This window comes from Xiphophorus hellerii, chromosome 18 (genome assembly GCF_003331165.1).
Source record: "Xiphophorus hellerii strain 12219 chromosome 18, Xiphophorus_hellerii-4.1, whole genome shotgun sequence".
In the NCBI taxonomy this organism is placed as follows: domain Eukaryota; kingdom Metazoa; phylum Chordata; class Actinopteri; order Cyprinodontiformes; family Poeciliidae; genus Xiphophorus; species Xiphophorus hellerii.
The window spans coordinates 12,499,581-12,513,279 of NC_045689.1; the positions used below are offsets into that span (position 1 = coordinate 12,499,581).

Here is a 13,699-nt window from a genome sequence, read left to right on the forward strand (position 1 = left end):
ACAAAAAGTGTACAAATGTTATATTAAGAAATATGTCTATGCAAAATAGCAAAAATCCAAGAACACAATCGATTTAAGTCCAGTTTATTTTCAGCAACAAGGCAGTTCAAAGTATTTTTCATCATAAAAACATACAGTCATCAATTATGAAACAAGAAATATTATTTTTTATATTTGGTCAAATATGTATAAAAAATTATAAAACAATTCAATTACTACTAATCAAATGGAACTTTAAACAGGTGGTTTTAAAGTTGCACTGAGTTATAGAAACCAGAACCAAATAGCATTCAGCTGAATGCTGCCTCTCCATGTTTGGTTCTGGTTCTGGGGATGCAGAGCAGACCAGAATCGGAAAACCTCAGTGGTCTGGAAAGTTGATACAACAACAGCAGATCTTTAATGTGTTTTGGTGCCAACCCTCTCAGTTATTGTTGTCGTAACTCATGCCATTCTTAGAGCTGTGACTGATTGAAAAGTTATTTTGTGGCGTCCTGTCGACTGTGGCGCCCTGGATCGTGAGCCATGTTGCCTCCTGCCCCCATGCCTGTTTTGAATTGAAACACTGAAAGTAAAACAATATGGCCTCAAAACCAGTGATCTCCTGGTGTGGTAGAGGCAGAGCAAGCACCAGCACTCATATGAATGTTTGCTCTGCTCCTCTCTGCATCTTGCTGCAAGTCTTCCATAATGCAATTTAAAATTTCCAGTTAAATCCTATTTGCCGGAGAAGAGAGAGAAGCAGATCATTTTAATGCAGGATGTTTTCTCTGACTCTCAGACCGACCTCCTCACTCAGCTGCAGGACCTGGGGAATAAATCGCTCCAGTACATGTGGCTCTGTGCTTCTATTGACTTTTATGTTTATTTTCAGACAAATAAATAAAAAAAAACACTGCAAAGTGCAAGAGAATATGTTTGGAAATGTGCATGTATGTGTTTGAGAAGTGTAGTGTGTTTGTTAGCATATATTAGGGGATGGTAGATGTGGATATTAGTAAATTCTATTTGACAGTGATGGAGTTGACTGGAAACCAGCAGTTTCCTGGCTCCACCCAGGCCTGATTGATAATAAGTCTGACGTTATCTTTAGATGCAGTCCACATCTATTACCGTTCATCGTTACAAATAAAATTGTTTAAAAAAATTGTGACGTTTTTTGTCTCTAATATAAAATTTTTTAAATTCATTTTGCTCAGCACTTGACTTTAAAAACAAATTTCTCTGACATCGGTAAATAATAACTATCACAGGTTGAGATGGAGCCGATAGTTTTTCTGCAGACAGGTAAAATCTGTCAGTCAGGAGTTTTGGTCCATCTATGCAGATGAAATGGTAATAACATTTGTGTAAAGGAAACAAAATCATATTCCATTGGGAAAACAAAGTGGGAAATACACAAAGCAGTGCAATTTCCTTAATATTTGCACCTTTTTTGTTGCAGGTCTGACAGATTTGAGCAATTTATATCAGCTTGCAGTTTTGTTTTCTTCAGGTCAAAACAACAGATGCAGTGGTGCTCACACAGAGAAAATGTTTATTTTAATTTATTAAGAAAAGATTTCGGATTTTTACCTGATATGGCACTTACTTGCTTTTATAGTGACATAATTTTAGTCATTATGTCTTTTTCCTTTTGTCCTAGCATAAACTTTTGAATCTAATTTAACATTTTATTGGTTTTGAAGGCTCTTGGCTACCTTTTTCTCCACCTTTAGTAGTTTTATGTCATTCTGTTTATCATAACCTAATAATTTCCTCACTATGTTAATCTCCAGGAGCCAAATGTGTGACAGTTTCGCTAAACAGAAGTGCAGGTGTTCAGATGCAGTCGCCAAGCACGCCATCAATCAATTTCTAAATGAATAAACAACAATGATGATAGTTAAACACATGCCACAGTTTCTAGGCTGAATACTAGATTATGCTGTAAGAACTACTGGAGACTTAAAAATTGTGATGGTGAATTTTTAAAAGCAAAGCTGATCTGTTTAGCAAACATGCTGAGGATAAATGAATGCCTGCCGCTTAGTTTTTACTGGAGAAAAAGTTCATTAACTTGTCAAGGACTGCCGGTAATCCTAGGTCAGCTGGATGAGGATCGTCATGATGGATTCTCTTTTTTTCCTCTTCGATGAGGTGGTGCCCTGAATTGGACACACTGACTGAGACAGACAGAGTGAAGATTCAAACTCCTACTTTCTTCTGCCTTTTCTTCATTATGATATTATAAGTCATGTATTTTAAAGTACAAAAGAACTCTGATGGATGTGGACTTTGTTGCCATTAGAGGTATTGACTTGGAGTATAGTGAAAGCAGTCACAGTGAGCGTCAACCGTAGAGCTATACACATAGATTTACTTCAGTTGCTGCCATTTATGGGTATGCACAGCCTCAACAGAAGAACCATCACTGATGCAGCCTCCTCACTCCCAGATAAGTAGGATTCACAGGCCACCTACACACTGTACTGTTTACAGCTCTCTGCTGCATTGTGCTGACAGAGAGGCTTTGCTGTCAGCCTTAGTGTGTTTCATCTAGGATTGTTAGTGGAGCTTGCATGTTGATATTTACCCGGAAATGCTTTGCTCTTCAACCATTTTACCTGCTTCTTGTGCTCGCCCACACTCCAACACCGCCTGATAAGCCTCTCTGATGAATAAGGCCATCCTGTTCTGGGTCAGTCTATAGCCTAAACACAAGGCCGCGGTTTTATCTTTGCTATGTTTTGCTCCTTTATTCGCTAATCACACACATGGACACACATGTGTGCGGACCATTTGTGGTTTTCTGTGTGTGTGGGATGGTGGAAGAAAGGCAGTAAGTTTGGGATGACAAGTGTCGGTATCCTTATGTGGGTCACGCAGTGTCAGCTGAAGTCTGCAGGGCCCAGAAACTGGGTCAGGCCTTGGCATGAGAGTACACATATTTATATACACTACACAGAGGGTCACAAGTTTGCAAATTTGTTGACAGGACATTGAGTTTGGAGTGAACAAAGGCCGGTGAGCAGACATTGTTGAAAATTACTATTACCTTGGGACTAGTGTGGATAATAAATAATATTTTACTTGTCAGCAACGACTGTCTCGTCTGAGAAAACTCTCAGTTTCAGATTGATATGATCAATGTAGATCATACTCTACATTGACTCTGTGTTGACCTTTTTCCTACTCTGCTGGTTTGGCGACCTTAGCATCAGGCAAACAAATGTACTAATCAGATGGATAAAGACAAGTAATAAGATTCAGAGAGTTTAACAGTTCACACTTACAGAGCTGTTCAGTAGACAGATTATCAGGAAGACTAATGTCATTCTTCCTGACCGCTCCCATCCCTGATATTCTGAATTCAAGTTTATCTCGGCTTAGACTTCCTAATATGAAGAGTAACAGGTTCAAGCTCTCCGTCGTCCCTACAGCCGTTTCCCTTTTTTAATTCAGGACAGGATAGGAGGAGTTATATCTGATTGGTTGAAATTGGTGTTGGCAGAAATGGAGGATGGCACATTCCCTTCCTTGTTTTTACCGCTACTGATATTGTTTCGTCACAGTTTATCATCCCTCACCTTTAAGATTTTTATGTATGTCTCCTATTTATATGTCTTTTTTTTTGTTTTACTTCTTATAAAGAAGTAAAGAAGTGCCTGTTCGGGGCACAAACTAAGCTGAATCTGAATTTTTCTTCTAGACTAAACATCTTCAGATTTTTAGGTCCGTTAGGAGTACCAACATCATTCCTGTTTGCTAAATAGCAGAATTATGTAGGAGAGACATTAAGAAAAAGTTGGGAAATTAACTTTTCAAATTATTTTATTAAAATAAATAAGAACAGGTAAAAACAGTGAGGGTAGAAAATGTTCCTGTGCCCCATAATCATATGGACTTTCAGAGCTTTAGGTGACAGGGTTATTTGACTTACCACAGAGAAACCAACACAAACAGCTTTAGTGATGCAAGGCTAAACATTGTTTCAGTCTTAATTATCTTAAGAGCTTCATGTTATTGAGCACCTGACAATTTTACCATAACTCCCACGATGAGACTTCACCATGAAACCCACTGGACCCACAGGATCTCCTGGTAATATGGTAAAAAAAAAGTTTAGTAAATGTTTTTAAGTTCACATTAGATGGTGCATATTAATATATGGTCTTGTTTATGAAAGCCATAGGGAAAATTAAGTACACCCCTTGATCCAGCAGTTTGTCAAATGACATTTAACGGCAATAACTCTGTATTTGTGTTTTATGTGACATTATTAATCTCTCACGTCATTGTTTTAAGAACTCTTCTTTACAATTTTGCTTACAAGTTTTGTTAACAAGTTTGAGGAGATATGCTTGTGCCATCACTGCAAATTAGTCATGTCTGGACCTTGACTAGGCCATTGCAACACTTAATTATTTTCTGTTGTTTTTTGCTGTAGTGTCTGGACTTATTGTCCGCTCGATGATTCAGTCTGGGCCAAGCTTTAGTTGATGGACAGGTTATCCTCTAGCATTGTTGGGTTCATTGTGGAGTTCACGGAGTCCAATGACAACATGGCGCCCAGATCCTGTGGTTTCAGAAATCATTAACCTTCCACCATCAGACTTAACACTTGGTGCAGGTATAATGTTACCAGCAAGCCTCCGGCTTGTGTTTTTGCTCCAATTGCTTGATTGGTGAATATAATTTATAATTTAGATAATAATTTTAGGACTTTACTCTCAGGTTTCATTTAACGATCATCATTTTGGACAGAATATTCTCTAAACGTTGACCTTCAGGCCGAATAGAATTAGTATTACAAGTCAAACACCAGACTTTTATTGCATCCATTAAAACGACCAGCAATTTCATAACATTTTGTGCAGAGTTTCAGCTTTTTATCATGTTGCAGCTGTTATTTTTTGTCTACATGCATGATCTTGATGTAATTTTAGGTACATTTAAAAAAATATATACTAACACACGTACTTTATATGAGATATTTCTTGTTCCAAATGCTGTGCATCATGGCCAAACATCTCCACCCATCATCTCTCTAAACATTACTTCTGGTTCAGATGCAACTTTGCAAGCCACGTTTATTCGACTTTTTCCTAACTGCGCTGTGATTAACTTTAACATTTAACAAGAAGCTTGTAAAGTCTGATAGGTTGCCATGCAACCTATTTGAATACTGAGAGGTCCGACTTTGGATTGAATTAGCTGAAACATCAGATCCTGGTAAGATTGGAAACTATTTAAAATGTTTTCCGCTTGTGAATAATTCATTCCACCTGTAGAACGCTTTATTTAGAACACTAACCTTCTCAGGAAGAATAAAATAAAACTTACCCTTTACTCTGTAGAGGTTACGGATTGTAACACTGATCTTTGGGGGTTTATTTTTCCTCAGTTGGGACTCTAATTCACCTTTTGGGAAATCACAGCTCCTCTGCTGAGACACAGAGAGAAACAAGTTGATTGGAAGCGGTGCGAGAGAGTGGAAACAGGTGGCTGCATGGAGCGCTGGGCTCGGCGATGACTCATCTCAAACCGTTACCACAAACTCCTGGACACTTGCTCCACTGCGTTCTGTGCTCTCCCCTCTTCCCTCTGGAGCCTCACAGACATGTGGCTTACCGTAATGTGAGGTGTCACTGACTCATTCAGTGGATTTGCAGGAAAATCACCCCTTATTCTCCTCCAGCTCCTTTTCCCTCCCTCCTTGTGCTCAGTGTTTTCCAGTCGTGAGGACGTCTAAGGGAGGACTACGTCCAATTTAAGTCTCTGAGCTAAACACGGAACATCTGGATCGGGGAGGGTTATTTTGAGTGCGAAACAGAGGTGGAGAGCCAAAAATATCAAATCAAGCTCACATTTGCCAAGAAACTCACATCTGCCAAGTACTGACTGCAGCCGGACACAGAGGCTGTTTAACCCGAGCTTATATGGTGTGAACACAGAGGTAAAAGACAATAGGAATTCATGGCATTTGGAATTTTGGGACAAATACGTTTACATAGACTTCTAAGATGATATTTTCAAACTCACAAACTAAATTGTGTTAGCAACAATTTAGGTGTTCTAACACTAAAAATACCAACTTTACAAGCCGGGACAAAGTGTGCATTTTTTTTTTCTTTTCCATTTTATGCGTCTGTGTATGTGGGCGAGCTTCTCACACTGAATTCATTCTTGTGAAATCCATTTCCCTACATTCCCATCAGAAGACATTCAACTTCAGACATCTTTGGATGTGACAAAGAAGAAAAGCAAAGAAGAATATGAAGATAATCAACAAGATCAGAAAGAAGAGAAGACATGGCGTCCTTCTGTGTGAACTCATTTGAATTTTTACCATACAGCATCATATGTGTGGTGGCTGCTGCCATCTCCAGAGCAACAATAATGTCCAGATGGCTGCAAGTCAAACACTGGATGTGGAACAAGAATGTGCTTTTTGGCTCAGATCCTCCTGTTTGTGTAGTCTGCAGTGAAGCAGTTCGAATTTTTAGCGTGGGTTTGTACAGCTCCAGTTCATTTGTGCAGCTGATTTATAGATTTATTTTGATGTCGTGTATCCTTGCCTGTCTGTCTGCCTGCCAGCCCATCCCGTCTGTCTCACTCCAGTTTGTTTTCTACTTCTGCAGATGTTCTGCAAAGTGAGGTCACAGCTGTACAAGGCCTTTGCACTCTCCCCTCATGTCTCGCTTCCACAATAAAGTATTTGTGGAAATACTTTACTGTAATGCATTTTAAACTTTGGTGCTCAGCAACAAGGCTTTAATCTGCAGATTTTATTAGTGTCACCAGAAAGATGAAACACTTGCAACTTAAACCGAATTCAAAATGGTATTAAAAGTCACTGCACATATAAAATATGTTAACATGTCTCATCAGTTAGTAGGTTTTATACTGAAGTTTATATCTATTTTCCTTGAGTCAATGCTTTGCAGGAATCCCTTCCTGCTTGGAAATCATAGAAACAATCTATTGCAGTGTGTACAGTATCAAACTGCAGTAGATTGCTTTGATGCAATATTTTGGAAACAATATAATAAAACCGCTACTTTCAAACATCATATTTAAACGCTATGATGAATTTTCACTGTTCTGTATACCCACAACTAACATAGATCTTAGTGTTCAGGATCAGAAAGCCCAGGGAGAGTGGTGGAAAAGATGAAAAGGATGATTGAAAATGTACGTTGATTACAAACAAAATCATCATTGCAATATTCAATAATGAGATTTTTTGTTTTTCTAAAATCATGCATCCTGATTGCTGACTGATTTTCTTTCAACATTCTTTGCAAAATAGGTCAAGTTTTGTCAGATTGGATGACAAAACTTCCAATCAAAAGCATATTGATGGTCAATATGCTTTGATTTAAAACTATTCTTTCTCACTCTGGCTGCATGTTTAAGGCTTTTGTCTTCACCCAATTCTAATTTTGTCTACAGCCAAATAATTGTTTGCTTGAGGCTCCCAAGCAGAAAGTAGTTTACATGAAAGTCAAAAATTTAGTTTGTTGGTTTTACTGACCAGAGCACATTCGTCCAGGTTTTCTGCACCATTTACACGGTCTGTGGAAACTTTGAATTTGACTTCTTTTGGTTCTCTAAGAACAACAACTTTCTTCCTGCCAGTCTTCCATAAGACAAGGGTTTTGCACAGAGCTTTAAAGGTTTTTAAAAGTTTAAATTGTCTTATCTTAGGCCATAATCCATTCATTCATTGCTTCTTTTAGAGACTTTTGATTTTTATTTTATTTTTTATCAGGAACCTCCCAGAACACCAGAGCCATTTTTTAAAATTCTGTCTCATTTTGTTCTGATTCTGCTTGAGTTAAGCTTCAAACATATACTAAAGATGTAAATGACTAAAAAGAACTATAGCTTTCTGAGCAACAACCATTTCAGAGAATGTTTTGCACTTCTATGGCAACACTCAGGATCTTCTGAGTTTTGGCAACGTTGAGTGTTACAAACACTTACATAATCACCACCTACAAATGCAACATGAGTGTTTTGATTGGAATGGCAGAAGCAGCAGCTTCAGCCGTGTTTGTATATATATATATATATATATATATATATATATATATATATATATATATATATATATATTGTTTTTTGGTTTTTTTTTTCAAAGTTTAGAAATGAAGAAATCCAGTTTATTTATCAACTTATTGTGTATATACATGTATTACAAATGTCTGTCCTATTCATCATTTTATTTGTACTTGTTCATCTTTTCCCAGTGGCCTGACATCAGAGGCCATTCATGTCTTCTTGCTCCTCGTCTGCTTCCTGTCTCAATCCATATACAGGCATTGTTGGGCATTGTGCTCTCCCTAACCAGCCCTTTCAACTTCTACCACCAAACATCTCTCTGACACCCCATGTGGGGTTTAATGTGTCACTTTGCTTATACGTCCTGACACACACACACCCATTCACACCTGCTGCAGCAGTGCTGTTGTCGGCCAGGTGCCAGTCAGATGGCTCTCTGCCCACTAATGACTGGCACAAGCCTCAACATGTGTGCATGGTGAGCCACAGAAGGGCTGTGCTTGTGTTTAAGCATAGATGTGTGTTTGCGCCTCCTCTTGGCAGAGGACTTATGCCCTACATGCCAGGAATGAGTAAAGCCACTTGAGCTGCTGAATTCAAATGCTTTACATTGCTCACACATCTGATCATGAACATAAGAAACATTACCAGCAGGATGGATGTGATTATGAGAAGTGATGAACCTCAGTGTGTATATATATTTGCATGTCAACCTGAAAAAGTACAGATCAAGAGTTTACAATGAGTCTGATTTGCCCTCACTGTATGATGGTTGTGCCGACACTGTCGACAAAGTCCAGAATGCCGATTTATGGAGCAACTAGACGGTAAGAAAATAATATGATTGCTTAGAATGAGTTAATTAACCAAAGACATATTGTGAAGTACTGCGTGTACCATTGAGGAACTCAACAATTCTGTCTAGACAACCTAAAACGTGACATGCCTTTCATCCTGTCTTGGTTTTCCTATGTATCTTGGGTGGTTATGGCTAGTAGCTGTTTTGACAAGTTGCCTTTCTGTGATTCTTGTTGTACCTTACAAACCCCTATGCCTTTAAAGATCTGCTAGAGGAGTCATGAGAGTTTTGTTGTCTGATTAACATGTCTTTATGAGTTTGATTAAAGCTTATGCCTGTGTTCCCTTGGGCTTGTTGTATGGACGACTGCTGGACCTTGGAGTGACTGCCCAGTCCTTGTATATCCAAAGTAAAAGCTTTGTTCACATTTTCGGCACAAAGACTCAGGTGCATTTACACTAGCCATGTTTAGTTCCGCTCTAGTTTGTTTGCCTAAAAAGTCAGATTCATTTGGGGAAGTGCAAATGCACATGTTCGGTTGAACTGGACTCTGGTGCAATTTAAATGCATGTAAATACCTAGTGGACCAGAGACCGCTCCAGAAGCAGGAAGCAGATGATAGCGCAGGGAATTCTGGGTAAATACAACCAAAGCAAACATGTGAGTCTAAAACTAGCAGTAGAAATGTCTTGTGATCTTTTTCCAAAGACAAAAGAGAAATCCTACAAGCACTAAAATCTGATGCTTCTCTATTTTTGTTTACATTTCACGAAGAAGGATGTTATGCTCAGTGTCTTCCTCAGAGGTTTCTGTGTCATTTCCTTTAGTGGTTCTTGGTGCAGTGCCACCACGCCTGAGGGGAACAGGTTTTTTAAGGGTGTAGTTTATTTGACACAGTCCAAACAACTGAAAATGTAAATCTTGCAACCTTGTTCCCCGATCTGGCTATCAGGTGTGAAAACATCCTTAAATTTGTCATAGTCTTGCAAATTACAAAAAAGTCTAAATATTTTTGTTACACACAGGGAGAAAAGAGCACTGACTGTTGACCAACAACATAGGAGATCCATTTAAGAGAGTCTCAATGAGAATAGCTGGTGTATGTAAAACAGATGTTGTTTTTGGACTCTAGATTTTCTAGCAGAGGGGGATGTGACTTTGGGGGAATGAAAACGGTAATTATTACTTTGAAACAGGTCATGTTTTGATGGTGTTGTTTCATTATGGAGGGAAATTAGCATAGCTGAGCAGGCCAGCGGGCTGAATGCTTAAATTAGGGAGAGGAAAGAGGATCGTTCAACTAGAGACCGAAGCGTACGTTCACATGTGTGTGCGTGTGAGGGGGTTGATCTACTCATCAGCGCTCTTGATGTTTTTTTTTTTTTTGTTTTGTTTTTTTTTTTGCGATAGATGAAAGCCAGCTCCTACGTCTATATCACCCGTGGGACTTTTCCAGCCTGTCTCTGGTTCTGAGCAGAGCAACACGATGGAAAGTGTTTGTTGTTGATTTATTGACTGCATCGTTAGAGAAGGTTACACCCATAACGAGCTCAAGCTAATCAATGAAGCTCATCCCACTTTTTAATGTCTGTTTTAGTCAAAAAAATCGAGTCAAATGACCATTTTCTTTTCCAAAGTAGAGATAATCAACTGCCACCCAGCTGATCCTGTGTGTGCTCTGTGTGTTTGCAGTTCCAGGGAGCACGTGACCCCGGAGATGAACAAGCTTCGTCAGAGTCTGAGGAGGAAGAAGCCCACCTATGTGCCAGAGGCCAGCAGACCGCATCAGTGGCAGGCTGACGAGGAGGCTGTACGCAAGGGCAAATGTAACTTTGCTGTTCGGGTAGGTTTTGTAGATATTTAATTTATTTCCATGTATTTGTTTTTTTACATCCCTTTTTTCTACAGTATGGAATATGATGTGATAGTTTGCTGTTAACTTGAATGATAAATAGGGTTCAGAGAGTCTTAAACTAGTTTAAATAATGATAGATCAAGAACTGAGTTGGTATCTAAACCCCCAAAAAATAGATTAAAGTGTCAAATTTGAAGACTATGTAAGAGTTGATAAAAATAATTACCCTAAACCTGTATAAATAACCAAATCATAATTGGGATGTTTCTTCCACTGTCCAAAGACATGATAATTAGGTTAATTGGTTAAATTAAATTCCCCTTATGTATACGTGTGTGTTTTTATGATTGTTTGTACTGTATGTCTCTTTGTTGCCCTGTGATGGACTTGCTACCTGTCCAGGATTTACCCTATCAGCAGCTATAGGGTTTCTGGCTTTTTGACTGCTGATAGACACAAACTACCAGCAACCTTGAATATTATTAAACAGGTGTAGAAAGTGGATGTATTGCATTGATATGCTCCAGGTTTCTGCAAGCTAGCTGTTTTAATAAGGGGTCTTTCAGCTTTTCTGTTCTAATTGTGCCTTCAGGGGGAATCATCATAGTTTCAGGGCTGCAGGTGTAGCCTGCAGAAATCCAGATATTGATTTACATTTAATGCAGATCATATTTTAAAAAGCTACTAAAAGCCCCAGTTATCAGCAGATGTAATAGATCCAACGCTTGGTTAGCATTTAAACCCAAAGTATAGATTAAAGTGATCCATGGCAAATTTCATGGCTGGATGGATAACAAGTCATAACTGGGTTTAAAATGTATGATTAATTTATCTGCTGTACCGGCTTAGCCATTTTCAGCTAAATTTCAAATGTATGAATCGTGGAAAAGATGAATAGGAAGATTATGAAGGTGTGTATTCCGATAAAATCTAAAAAGAAAAATCATTAAAACGGTTTAAGTTTTTGTTACATTATAAATGTCACATATGTCTTATATATGTGAATTTGAAATTGTCTAACATTGTGCTGGCTGAACCTTCACTAAAACTGCGTCTGTTGGAGGCTTATCATTGTCACACTCTCATATGGGATCAGCTTTTGCTTTCATTGGTGTAGGACAGTGGTCTTCAACCATACTTACATGCATATTGTGTTATCACACACAGTCTCATACTTCAGCTCTGCAGGAGAATACCTCAATAGGAGCAGAAGCAAACAGCAGCGTTATGAAAGGGCAGATTTTATGACTGACCTTCCTCAGTGTGAGCGTGTGCCGTATGAGAGCTGATTTGTAGACGGACTAAAGAGATAGTGACAGAGAAAGATGGAGTGCAGAGCGGGAGCTGTGACAGCAAGGTGGCTTTACAGATTACAGAGACCACAGGAAATGACAGGGAGAATGAAATAGGCTCACAGAGGGGACAAAGACACATCCTGGGAATGGAAATTGCAAACAGAGGGAGAGACTGGACAAGATAAGAGAGGAGAAATGAAAATACAAAGATGTTCAAGAGCAACGTTTGAGCTGAGCTTAATTTCCTGAATGGCTAATGATGGGATGTGGAGGGTTTGCAGCATAAAGCTGGTAGCACAATAATCTTTTATGTTCCATCAGATATCTTTTTCTTTCTCTGATTCTAAATTTATTCTCAAGTCATGAACTATTAATGCCTCCCTAGGAGCTGCTGAACTTTGCTAAAGGAGCGAAAATGGGTTTTCTAAGCCCAATCCTGATTAAGCAGACTAGCAAGGAGAGCAAAATGTAGTTTTTATTGTTCCCAAACCTCCCTCGCTTTGACAACCACTAACGTCATCCAGCTATTTACATCAACCTTGCATTGGAGTTCTCATTCGGAGCGTCCCATAAAACACTTTGTTAGCGCAGACATTTTATGTTTTTTTACATTTTTTTAATCATTGATTCAGAATCAGCCAAACACACTTTTAATACAACTTTGATTATTCTTCCTTAATCCTGTTGCAAATCATTTTCATTTATGTAAGTTGTTGACAGAGATCAGGCAGGGAGGGAGTTAAAAAACACACTGCTGCCAAAACCTAACCAACAGTTAATGAGGCAATGAACCGACAACTCTCGTTGGTTTTTCAGTTGTCTTTTATTTTCTTTTTTTTTTCTGCGGTTTGTATTTTCCTTTTCATTTTCCACTGCTAGCTGCTCAGTTACCAAACTGAGCAGACAAAGCGCTCCAGTTTGGTTTCCTTGGACCATAACCTGATCTTCCAGCGAGCAGCGGGGGGTTTTAATAAGAGGCTGCTACCTTACAACTCTACTTCTTATTTCTGACAACTGCTTAATCTTTTTACTAAAATCTGTGAATTGGACTGGAGGGATTTTTCCAAATGCAAATAATAAGTAGATAAGCTAATTAAGGTATGAATGTGGGAATACCTTTGTGACTATAATTATGTGACCTACATTTAATCTTAGATTAACTTTTGCAAGTGGTTTATGTGAAGCAACATCCATCATATATTGTTTGCTGTTGGACCAGAACTGCCTTATAGAGCTTTTATAAGATTCTGCAGAAGTCATTCCAACATGTACAACTTGGATATACATTGACATTTGGCTTAATTAAAATTTATTTCAGTTGGAAAGGGTGAAAGTGCTGCTTGACTGCCTTTTCTGCATTGATTTGTGACTAAACTTTCTAATTTTCATCACTTGCTAAAATAAGACAGGAAGCAATCAACAAAACTAGAGCAGAAAAGTTGCCCAGAAGACTCCTCAACTTGGCTGCATGTTGTTCAGCACATGCTTCAGTTCAGCGACCAGATTTCTTCAAACTCTGTCCTTAGATATTTTAAAACCCGTCTTCCTCTTACACTTGGCTTCTGACTCCAGCAAAGCTGTGAGAACTTTAATTGTGCCCCCATGGGCGCCGAGTGTACCACAGAGCAGAGAACTGGAGAGACAACAAAAGAGGAATACATGCTATAACCGACTTCAGTTCTCCTCACACTCTCTCTTCCT

At 38.7% G+C, this 13,699-nt stretch overlaps 1 protein-coding gene and 1 long non-coding RNA gene across 5 annotated transcripts in view; one reads left to right on the forward strand and one right to left on the reverse strand.

The window, feature by feature from the left end:
• Positions 1-13,699, forward strand: part of numbl (NUMB like endocytic adaptor protein) — a 68,404-nt gene that overhangs the window by 39,004 nt on the left and 15,701 nt on the right. For 2 of the 4 annotated variants that reach the window (XM_032590904.1, XM_032590901.1), the window contains exon 2: positions 10,541-10,691. In XM_032590904.1, coding sequence (XP_032446795.1) covers positions 10,566-10,691 — 126 coding nt within the window. In that variant the 5' untranslated portion in view covers positions 10,541-10,565. Of the gene's footprint in view, positions 1-8,179; positions 8,877-10,540; positions 10,692-13,699 lie in introns of those variants that run through there. The other 2 variants (XM_032590903.1, XM_032590900.1) reach the window with 2 other exon arrangements.
• On the reverse strand, positions 670-7,893 carry LOC116737624 (uncharacterized). Its single transcript, XR_004342868.1, has 2 exons — positions 5,326-7,893; positions 670-4,080 (listed from the first exon to the last, which is right to left on the reverse strand). It is a non-coding gene; the product is annotated as an uncharacterized LOC116737624 (long non-coding RNA).